At 37.3% G+C, this 12,147-nt stretch overlaps 1 protein-coding gene across 1 annotated transcript; it reads right to left on the bottom strand.

Moving 5' to 3' along the window:
- Positions 1–470: 470 nt before the first annotated feature.
- On the bottom strand, positions 471–10,549 carry LOC116288607 (uncharacterized). The gene is made up of 9 exons (XM_031695417.2): positions 10,396–10,549; positions 6,515–6,586; positions 5,545–5,808; positions 4,473–4,622; positions 3,750–3,986; positions 3,415–3,558; positions 2,369–2,596; positions 1,951–2,109; positions 471–898 (listed from the first exon to the last, which is right to left on the bottom strand). The coding sequence occupies exons 2-9, from the start codon at positions 6,561–6,563 to the stop codon at positions 834–836; spliced, it is 1,296 nt and encodes a 431-aa protein (XP_031551277.1). The 5' UTR covers positions 6,564–6,586; positions 10,396–10,549; the 3' UTR covers positions 471–833.
- Positions 10,550–12,147: the final 1,598 nt, after the last annotated feature.

A 12,147-nucleotide genomic window follows, 5' to 3' on the forward strand; every position in this document is an offset into this window, starting at 1 on the left:
TTTTAGAACAATTTTCGGTGAATTTGCGTTGATTTGACGCCGTCTCACGACCACGACCTTTGCGTTTAAACAATAGATTGTTTTGATGCGACACCATAGTGAAATAGGGCAATTCTTTAGGCATTTTTTTAATAAATGGAAGTACGAAGTAATATCAGTTTTGCTCCCATGTGGAGGGGGAAGGGGAAGGGGGAATGAAGGGGGAAGGGGGAATGAAGGGGGAGTGGGGAGGGGGTTACTTTCGCATAACGAACGAAGGGCGGGAATTGCCATAGACCAATTCTCCTAACGCCCTGTTTTATTCAATTCAAATCTACCAGGAATACTTTTCTTTGGGTATTCATCCCTGTCTAATTATAATTGCATCACGTTTCTCACAAAATAATGCAAAGTTCAGTTTATGCTAAGGCCAAAAAAGTGGGTTTGTATTCAGAAATTCCTCAAAAAGTGAAATTATACACTATAAAAAATTCAGTTATACATGCTTTTTAATCATTTATTTTAATCCCTTGGATTTATATCAGAAGTTTAAGTTTCACAATTTAATTCAATTGAGCTACATTTCTAGCATTTCAATCTTTTTAATGTTTAGTTTATGCATTTCGGATCTTGTTATATCCCATGACACTAACGGCCAACATGATCCTGGTTGGGCTTCCTGTGGTCTAACTACATTAAAAACGTAACACGTGAAAATAATAAAAATAATTTATCAGATGGGAAGATATTTATTAATATCTATTAGGTTATTGGTGTTATTTTTGATAAAGAAAGCAACAACCAGAATACTGTGTTAAAGCCAGCCAAGTGCATGTCCAAGGAACGTTGGGCATCTAAAAGTTGAGGCCATCGAGTCTTTCAGGATCTCTCGCAGGAACGAACGAGCGTTTCTTTAAATCTGTTTGGCAGCGAATAAAAAATATACCAGATATCGGCGTTATCACATAATAGACAATTATAACGCAAGAAGGATGAGGGCGAGGGCTTCCCCGTCCCTATAATTCAGGTTACCCTCCGTTATGCTGATGGATCCTGGGGATTTGGCGGGAACGTTTCCCGCCAAAACTCGCGTGCTCACCCACTGTGGGACTGCTAGCTAATTGGACTTTAGACCCCTTGTAGCACGAGGGAATGCAGCTTGATTTGGAGGACATAACAAAGGGTTTCCAATTCTCATGACATTGAAATCCTTCTGTCGTCGTCTTCCAAATTGCTCCCGTGGGGAGGGGTGGGAGGGGGAGTTGCTTTGAAATTATGCAAGGTCTCTATTGCATTAGACTGAGCAAAATTTCATTCCATTTGTAAAAAAGCAGATTTAGTAGAGCAACTAAGCTAAATAATTAAACACGAGAAGTAAAACAATTTTAGACTTTGTTATCCTTTTAGCAAGTGAATTCACTAACTCTTAGCCCATTATTATTTATTCGCATTTGTACAACTTATTTTATTAATTACCTATAGATTATCAGATTTTAATTATTAATTAGATATTAGATTTAAGAGGAGTTTTTGATTGTGATTGTTATTATTTTTAGATTTGTATTTTGTATTATAGCACGGCTTGCCTGAAACCAATTAATTTAATTATTATTAATTATTATTAGATAGTACATTCAGCAAGTCGAGCTTGTACGCTGTAAGGGACTGACTGGATTTCCATAGCCAATCAGAGGCGAGATAGCGAATGAAGCTTGTACGCGTTAGGGATTGGCTACATTCTCTTAGCCAGTCAGAGGCGAGATAGTGAAAGAGGCTTGTACGTTGTCAGGGATTGGCTAGATTCTCATAGCGAATTAGAGGCAAGATAGGGTAACGCTTGTACGCGTTGAGGGATTAATCAGAGGCGAGATAGTGAATGAAGCTTGTACGCTGTCAGGGATTGGCTGGATTTTCATAGCCAATCAGAGGCGAGATAGTGAGTAAACTCTATAATGATTTATGATGACTTACTTGACAAGTTGATCTTGTAGACGTAGTTAGACTGAGTGTCAGCCCCAGCACACGCGACAGACCCAGCACCACAAGCTTGACTCGATTTCCCCTCGAAGCAGTTAGTAGATTCGCCCAACTGAGCATAATTATCTGACACATTGTCGCTGTAACATAGTCCTAAAAAAAGCGAAAAGATGAGTAAAAAACACTTGGGAAAAATCGTCTGATTTGTCTCCAACTAAATATAATTATCCGACACATTGCCGCTGTAACATTGTCCTAAAAAAAGCGAAAAGATGAGTAAAAAACACGGGAAAATCGTCTGATTTGTCCCCAATTAAACATAATTATTTGACACATTGTCACTGTAACATTGTCCTAAAAGCTCGTTATCCTTCGTCGCGCAATGTATTGTGTTTAATCAGTAATTGCTCACCGAAGTCTGAAACACCAAAATACTGGTGACCCTTAATTTTGGCCTCACGAGCACACTTGCAAAGAAACTCAGGGAAAAAGTTACTCCAGTTTTGAGTGTCTGCCATTTCGCCGTAGAACTTTGGGCTCGGTGGGAACTTGGCATTGACTAACTCTTCCTTCAGCACGCGATTTACGGCGTTTTCTTTGTAACATCCGATTGGTTGGATGTTGACGTCACATGCTCCCTCTAGGGTATTGTAATAGATTCAAGATGATTAATAATTGCAACAAGCAAATATTATGGATGAATGCAAATAAGATGATGATGATGATGATGATTTATATAGCGCCCTTTTTCTATATGGATATAATCAAATGCGCTTTACATGGAGTTGTGAATGACAGATTGTTTTTTATGCAATTTACAAGCTTGAGAGATGGTTAGTATGAAGTGGAGGCACTGAGGGTGGTCACTGCCAGGGTTTCTTTTAACGTCCACAGTGGTTCTTTTATGTCCCCCATTTACTGTAGGTTAGGAAGGGTTGGGAGACAGGGCCTACGGTTTAAAGTCCTTGTCCGAGAAGACTTAAAGGTCTAACCATTTGCAGATATAATTACAAAGGCAGCACCTTCTCCTCAGTTATTTAAGATCCTGAGTGTTGGTCCGGCCGAGGCTTAAACCACGACCTCCCGCACAACAGACCAACGCTCTTACCAACTAAACATTATATAAGGGTTGACGTACCCAAGCTAGACCACAATGCACCATGTTCACTATCTCACAACACCATATTAGGCATGATGAACAAAAGATGTTAGTACCCAAGCAAGACCACAATGCACCATGTTCACTATCTCACAACACCATATAAGATATGATGAACAAAAGATGTTTGTACCCAAGCTAGACCACAATGCACCATGTTCACTATCTCACAACACCATATAAGGCATGATGAACAAAAGATGTTTGTACCCAAACAAGACTAAAATGCACCTTCATCGCTATCTTTAAAAAGCACGATGTAAGGATTGATTAAAAAACTAAAAAGCTGTAAGACTTACTGAGCCTGTAGACGTAGTTTGAGAACTGGACACCAGTACAGTACGGGTGCTGTTTGCAGTCTTGGAAGCATTCATTTACACAGTTGTCCTTATGTCCATCTTGACCATACGTTTCACTCCCTTGTGGGTGGGACCAACACTCTCCTGTTATAAACAATACCCGTTATATGACATTTAAATATTGGATACACTACACCACACCACGCCACGCCACACCACACCACACCACACCACACCACACCACACCACACCACACCACACCACACCACACCACACCACACCACACCACACCACAAATCCTACTTTTTAATTAGCAAGTATATCCCCGTTCTTACCATAAAACTGAAGTCCAAAGTAGGTGGAACCGTTATTCTTGGCGGCATTTGCACATCGACAGGCTAGTTCAGGAAGGTACACATCCCAGTTGCGCCAATCAATAGTTCTTCCACTGTAACTAGGATTCGTGGGGTCACGATCATTCAACAAGTAGTTTGCGAGGGGTCTGGCGTTGTCGTTATGATTATCTGCGAAGCATCCTTCCTTGACAAACTCGACATTACACTTAGACTCGACTATGGCACAAATAATAAAGACTTACGTACTGCTTCAATTTTAAAAAGGCAAGACAGACAGACAAAGAAAGACAGAAAAGATACTAAAAAAGAAAGAAAGAAAGAAGTTTGCAGAAACGCTCTTTTCCTTTCTATTTTTTTTTTCTTTTGTGTCATCATACTCCACAACAACTTCATTTACTGGTGGGATACAGGGCCGTAACCAGGGATCTCGCAGGGGAGGTGCACAGGCAATGATTTGCAGAACCCACTAACAAAACAACCAAAAAAAAAAAAGGGGGGGGATAATGGGTGAGTGATTCTTAAAATGCTATAATATGCAGATGGAAAGTGGTCTTCATTCAATCAAAAAAACATTTACATGCAATTTTAAAGCAAAAGGAGATGGATGAGCGGACCTTAAACTTTAATGGGGGCTTGCACGTGCACCCTGTGCCACCTGGTTATAGCCCTGGGATAGGCATGTCTTCATATCGTTTGCATTACCTATTTCGTAGACAAAGTTATACTCGTGTTCTCCAGAACAGTATCGAGCAGTAGAACCACATGGCTTATATCCATCACCAACACACTTGGGATTACCGTTGCCGAGACGTTTGTAGTTATGAACTCCCTTCTTGCCCGCCCAGCATTCACCTGTAGTACAAAGTTTTAAAAATCATGGTTTATGTTAATTTATGATTTTGGATACGAGCTAGCCAGCTAAGGCACCGTCCACACGTATCCGGAGATTTGTGTATCCGCAATTTTTTTTTTTTTTTTTTTTTTTTTGCGGATACGGGTTGCGTCCACACGTGTCCGGAAATGTTTGTATCTGTATCCGGAAGTTTTCGAATACGCTGACGTAATCTTTAAATATGCCTCTTCGTCTTGGGGTAATGTTTTCCCAATTCAGACCACGTGTCATTCCCTTGAGAATAAGATTCTTTGTTTGAGCTGTATCCATATTCATGTGTCTTCTCATGTGCAACCGAGCGCAAACCTTTAACAAAGACATGATACTCTAGGGAATGACACGTGGTCTGAAATGGGAAAACATTACGTCAGAGCCGAAGAGGTCTATTTATCGTAAATGCTACTAATTGAACTCATGGTGGAATTCTAGTTTATTCAAAACGACAAATCTACTTTGTACTTGGCCCCTGTTATGAAAATGCTAACCAATAAATAGTTGACCAATAATTCATTTCGGGGAACGCAGTCAACTTCGCCGGAGTGACAAACGTTTGGCTGTTCGGGAAACCATCGGTAAAATTACGAACGCGACTGGAAGGAATCTGTATATCGATATCATTTGAAAGGTTGACATCTCTTTTCAACTGAGTAGAGATAACTAGCTAAAATCTAGTGTGAACTGCGTCGGTGTTTCTACTGAAACAGTAATGATAAAAGGGTATATTTTACACTGTGAAAAGATGAAAAAACGTACTGACGTTTCGGACGCTAGTCCTAAAGTGCTCTTTTACTCCGACGAAGGACTAGCGTCCGAAACGTCAGTAAGTTTTTTCATCTTTTCACGCTGTAAAATTTACCTTTTTATCATATCTTTTCAACTTACCATAAAACTGTATGCCAAACAAATCATATCCCAGTTGTCTTGCTTTTTGTGCACATCGACAAGAAAACCCTGCCAAATATTTCTCCCAGTTGTACCACTCAATGGATCTGCCACCATAGTTGTCTTTGCGGCTAGGGTCACGCTCATTGTAGATGTAGTTGGGTAGAACCCTGTCTCCAACGCTATCCTTGTAGCATCCAAGTGTCTTGTAGTGTACAGGACAAGGTTCTTGAAGTCGGCATATTCTTTCAACACCAAATGCAACTGACAAAGAAAATGAATTCAAATATTAATCAGATTTCAAGATGTTTGTTCGACCGGTCACGCAGACCGCTTAATTTACAGTGCAAAGCGCAAAAGTATGAATAAATTTAATGCATTCGCATATTTCTATGCACGGCCTTTTTGCTGTCAAACAAGCATTTGTATGCCTTATTTGGTAAAACAAGCCAGGTTTAACATACAGTCTAAGCCCGTGCATAGAAGTATAAGAATACATTAAATGTGGTCATACTTGCGCGTGTTGCGCTGTAAAATATATTCTACAGTGGCCTTTCTGTTGTTTGTTTTCAAAGTTATCATATGCTGATTTTCTAATCTTGTGGGGGGGGGGGGGGGGTGGGGGTAGGTTAAAATTTGAAATGTGCAGAATAATTCTTAACACCCCCCCCCCCCCCCACTCCTTAAATTCATGCAAAAAAGTACGATCCTCCCTAAGCAAGGCTTGTAGCTTCTTCCAAAAACTGTGCATCCCCCCATTTTTCTGATGTAAATTTGCCCATCCCCCCCCTTTTTCCTACCAAAATTTTCCCGATCCCCCCCCCCCCTCAATTTCACTTGCCCCCCCCCCCCCCCTTGAAACTATTGTTTCTTGACCAATCGAAGCGAATTTAGGATAGGTCTATTCACTGTACCGAGTATTCAACAGTCAAAGGACAATAATCTTAGTTCGGATCTAGACGACACTTACTGTTGATGAAGTAGAATGCGACAAAGAAGCAGAACATAACTTTGGTCATCGTGGGAGACTTGAAGATCGTTACTGTTAAAATAATAATAATAATAAAAAAAGAAGAAAGTTTATAAAAATGATAATAAAGTATCTAGCATTACAAAAATCGTGAAATTTGTGACAATGTAGGAAAGAAAGAAAATTAAGAGAGTAGAAAAAAAACTAAGTTAAACTGAGCTAGGCAAAATGACAATTAAGATGAAGACTCTGATTTTACAAGAATCGTTAAATTTGACAATGACGGAACGAAAGAAAGAGAGAGGACTGTAGAGAAAAAGAGGTAGAGAAATCTCTAAAGAAAGGGGAAAAGTGAAGAGGAAAGGAAAGGTGAAAACTAAGAGATAAAGCATGGACCTCTCAGGGGCGTTGGCTTGATTGAACCCGCCTTAACCCGCCTTCGTTCTCTCCTGTGCTTCGGCTTTTTCTCCTGATTCGTTGGTTTTCTTTCCCCACACACACACACACAAACCTTCTAAACTCAAATTCCATCTTCCATCGAGAGATGTGTCGTGATAGATCTCTGGCTCAAGAGACTAAACAAACACTCTGCTCTTCGACGAAAAATTTTTTTTCAACTTTAAACTCACTTTGAACTCTCAAGATCTTGGCTTTGAAATCTTTACTCTACCCCAATGAGGTTACCATGAGCAAGAGACAATATATCACGCTACAATACCAGCGACAGCTAGTAAAGATGGTTGAAAAAGAGAAGCAAGCCCCTTTTTATTTTCTAGGACCGAAACAGCAGGCAACTTCTGCGGTTTTGACTTGACAACAAAATAAAATTTTAAACACACGTATCTAATATTTCTAGCAGGATGTTTCATCGGATTGTATATCGGACTATTGATATCGAGAGAGACTTGTATCTCACTCCTTTACCACGCATTTCAAGGGAACGTAACTCTATGACCTTTTTACGACTACATTCAAATTGTAATCGGCATGCAAATAGTTTCTTTCATTAGGCGATCAATCAATGGAATAGACTTCCAGGAGTTATTGTTAATATAGAGGATAATACAAAAAATTAAGGCCGCTCTGCGTGATCACCTCATTGAAAATGGTAGGTGGTTTTAAGGATATATTAGATTAGATTAGATAATATTAGATAATATTAGATACATATATTATTTATAAAAAGAGATAACTAGCTAAAAACTAGTGTGAGCTGCGTCGGTGTTCCTAATGAAACAGTAATGATAAAATGGTAAATTTTACACCGTGAAAAGATGAAAAAACGTACTTACTTTATTATTTATGAAGATGATTTCAATTTCATTTATTATTTATAGACTTGAATTTTAATTTTAATTTTTTTTCTATTAATTTATTTTATATGTTTTATACTATTTTATATCTATTTATATATTAGCTATTTATTTATATTGATGTGATGCGATAAATACGCTTTATCAATTAATAAAATAGAACTAGAAGGTTTTTCTAAGAGCGCCGCCCGGGCAGATACGGGTCATAATAAAGATCTTTATTTCTCATCCGCCTTTTTTTTTCTTTCTTTCTTCATTTTTTGTTTAAGTTAATTTCTTTTTATTCGCTTCCTCACCGCTTCCTTTCCTTTGTTTCTTCCTTTCTTCGTTTTCCTTTGATTCCTTTCCATCACTACTCTATTTTATTTTTCTCATTTCTATTTTTCGTACAAAAAGGATCCACTTCTCAACAAGGTACTCTAGGCCTCATCAAGCTTTCTTGAAGATAACGGATCACAAACCAATCACATTTAGTCAAAACAAACAAAACGAAGCCGAGTCAAAAAAAAAAATTAAATCAAATCAGACAAAAATTCCGGAAACCACAAAAAGGACTTGACGCCTTGATTAAAGATGAAGTTAAATACCAAGAAAATGAGAAAATTTAAGATAAATAAGAATTGGGCACGTATATTTTATCTAGTAATGCCAAGTGGAAATTGGTAAAAATTGTTAATTTACGATACAAAGTAAAAGAAACCGATTAAACAAATTTTCTTAGTTAAAAGTTTTCTGTTCTGTTCTGTTCTGTTCTGTTCTGTTCTGTTCTGTTCTGTTCTGTTCTGTTCTGTTCTGTTCTGTTCTGTTCTGTTCTGTTCTGTTCTCACCTTAGTTACGCTGCTATCTTCCAACTCCCATTATCTTTTAAAGTCTTACCCACAAAAACTTAACACTCTATCGAAAACTTAACAATAAACATACTCGTAGTAATGAAGAAAATTCCGTACGCGTTTTTGTCATTGGCTATCACTCGGGATTATATTGATTGTTAACAACAAAGTCAAGAAAATACTGGTAATTTAAATTAGGAAGCTAAGACGACAGTAAATTTTCTTAAACAAATAGTGGCTTAATGTGTAAAAAATATATTAATAATGTAAAATAAGTTTACAATTATCATTATAATTTGAGAAGAAGGCCATGTGTTGTTCTCCTTCGAATATTTCCTTTTTTTTTTTTCTTTCTAATTTTTTTCAGCGGCCAAATTTTCCAAAATCAAACAGACAAGCCTTAGATCCCATCCTGTCCCAAACCACTTACGAAAAGTAAATTCATCACAAAATGCCATTCTTGTGAAATCAGTAGAAAAGAACTCAAAAATTGATTAAACAAGAAGAAAAAAAACTTTGGAAACACTTGCAACAGAAAATCTCAGTTCCATATAATGAAAAAATAAAAAAAGAATTTTAAAAAGATAATGGGATTTAACATTGGATTGCACAGAGTTGCTCTTCTTCAACTGGATTCCAATTGGAATTTAGAATAAGTTGCTTTTTGCGAATGGAAAACAAGGAGCCCTCGAAGCACAGGAGAGAACCAACAAGTAACTGTATTCGCTTACGACCCCGAGCCATGGGGGACTCGAGCTATATATATTGGCAGATGATAAACGAAAGTGGCCGAAAATTAGCAATACTAAGAACGTACTTAAGACACGTGTGTAGATACTATAAGACAGCAAGGTCGAAGAAAGGGTTACTTGACTACTGGATAAATGGCAATAAAATTTACAGGGAACTTTTCGTGGAAAAAATCTAACAAAAGAAAGATGCTATGTAAACAGGTCTAAAAAACCTGAATAATTATCTAAGGGTATTGTTTAATGTAAGTGGACTCTCAGTGATATACGATCTTTCTAGTAACTGGAATTGTATTTGATATATGTACGTTGGAAAAGGATTTGTTTGCAATTCTCATGTCATAGCTTTTAGGTGAAAGATGTCGCGGTAAATGGCCTTCACAAAATGTAGGATATGTTGGATAAAACTTAGACTCAAAGATATTCGATTGATGTTTGTGACAGTTAAGGGGCATTTTGGCCATCAAAAAGATTATCGTAGCAAAGATTGGGATGGGAAGTTGAAAGACGAGGAGAGAGATGGTGTTACGGACCAGAGGAAAATCATAAAGAGAATAGAAGAATAGAAGTGAAGAAGAATAGAAGTGACATGCAATATAAGCACTGAATTTCATATCAAAAAAACAACAACAAACAAACAAACAAACAAAACAAAAACAAAAACAAAACAAAAACAAACAAACAAAAAACAGGAGAGAGTAAAAAGAGAGAGCGAGAGACAGGGAGACATTCAATTTGGAAAAACTGTTTTTCGTTTCCTCATGGAAAAATAGAACAAAAATGAAAAGACAGAGATGGCTTTTGGGTAGACCGGTTAGAGATGCAAGACAAGAGCTTAAAACTTCTAAGTTTAAGATGAAATTCTACACTAGAATGAAGGTAGAAGGTAGAAGTATAAGCAGGAAATAGGAAAGCGAAAGTTAAAAAAAAAAGACAAGGAAGTGAGAAAAAATTTTTTTAAAAATATAAATCAATACGTTTCTACTTACCCAAATTGAGTTTGTCCGAATCCGAGAGGACCAAAAGCCAAAAGTGACTCAACCGTTCGCTCCTGCAGAACTTAAATAAGGAATATCCCCCCAGATAAAAATCAGATTAATGACACTCGTCTTCCGTAGGCTTACCAAAAGCGAAGACAATGCCACTTCGCCAGAAACAAAGACCCTAAAGAGAGCAAACATACTAACGACAGGTCTACTAATGACTCAAGGGAGTACCAATAATATCATATATGAAGGGTGTTTACGACAACAAAAATGTGGGTAATATTTACGACTGTTTGCGCCTAACGACCGAACGTCCCGTTACGAGTGCAGTTTAATAAATGTTAAATAAATGTTCCAGTGTTTAGTATTAGGATTGTTTGGCTGCTTGATGGTTGTCATGGTACCGTAAGGAATCCGTTAGGTCGTTATATGTGGCATTGGACACCTTTGGGGTGATTAAGGATGTGTTTGGAGTAAAGTAGGGAATTGGCTGAGATTTCATTGAAGCTCAGTGGTTTTGTGTTTGTCTTGATCTCTGTGTGCTGGTCCTGTTCTTCTACTTATTGTCTGTATTGACTGTCTGTCTGTCTGTTTATCTGTCTGTCGTTAGGGTTCAGTTTTATATCACCTGTGTGCCTCTTTTTAGAACTGTCCGTTGAGACGGTTTAAGTGCTTTCTTTCTTTCTTGGTACATCCCTCCCTCCCCCTCTCTCTTCCTTCCTTCGTGCCTTCTTTTTTCCTTCTTTCTTTCCTTCCTTCCTTCCTTCCTTCCTTCCTTCCTCTCATCTTTTATCCGTTTTTCTTCAATTTTCTTCTCTTCTCTTTTTCTTCTTCTCTCTCTATGCCATTTGTGGCAAAACGTGCATCAAGTCTAACATGTTTTTATAAAATCAAGACATTTAAATCCAATTAATTCTGCTTTGTAAACTCGTAAAGGACTCTCCATCGATTAAGCCTAGCTATCTACGCCATCTCACGCGTCACTTGCACTCTACCCTTAATTTAACGACAAAGTGAATAAATTCTCAAGCGCGATGGGTCAAGGTCTGCCTCACCATTGATAGGATTGCATAGAGTTCAAAATACTTGCCTGAGATAGTATTGTCCTATATTAAAGGCCGTTAATTGAATGGGATGTTAAGCTATTAAGAAAACTTTGTTCGTCGATTTTTCGTGTGTTAAATTGAATTAAATTATACCTGTATATATGGTATAATAACATATTCAACTTTTCCTATTTTCTCATTTCACAAGTTTTTGTGTGTTAAATTATAGTTCGAAATGCTAAATAAACACTGAATATATGTGGTGGAAAAGATAACTAATTAGTTGTAAAAGAAAAAAGAAAAGAATACAGATACAGCTCATAGGTACGATGTGATATCTGAATAACTAATTATCAAATTATAGATTGAAGAAAAGGGAGCTCACTATCGTAACATAAAAAGTTTTAATGTGATAATTTGACTTTACCCTAATTTCTTTAGCTATGTAATTTCTATTTCAAATATATTTTTGTAAATAAGAGGTGGCAATAAATCTAAAATCTGAAATATTATTTTTAGAAAGATTAAACGTCGAATAAATACAACAAAAACAACAACAGCAGCAACAACAACAACAACAACAACAAACAAAAAACAAACAAAAAAACAAAAAACAAACAAAAAACAAAAACAAAAAACAAAAAACGACAACAAAAACAACCACAACAACAAAACCCTCGAATTATTACATTTGAAATGTGAGAGGTAC

The sequence above is a fragment of the Actinia tenebrosa genome, unplaced genomic scaffold (assembly GCF_029948245.1).
Source record: "Actinia tenebrosa isolate PJP-AT-01 unplaced genomic scaffold, QUT_ActTen_1.0 PGA_scaffold10__47_contigs__length_13832649, whole genome shotgun sequence".
In the NCBI taxonomy this organism is placed as follows: domain Eukaryota; kingdom Metazoa; phylum Cnidaria; class Anthozoa; order Actiniaria; family Actiniidae; genus Actinia; species Actinia tenebrosa.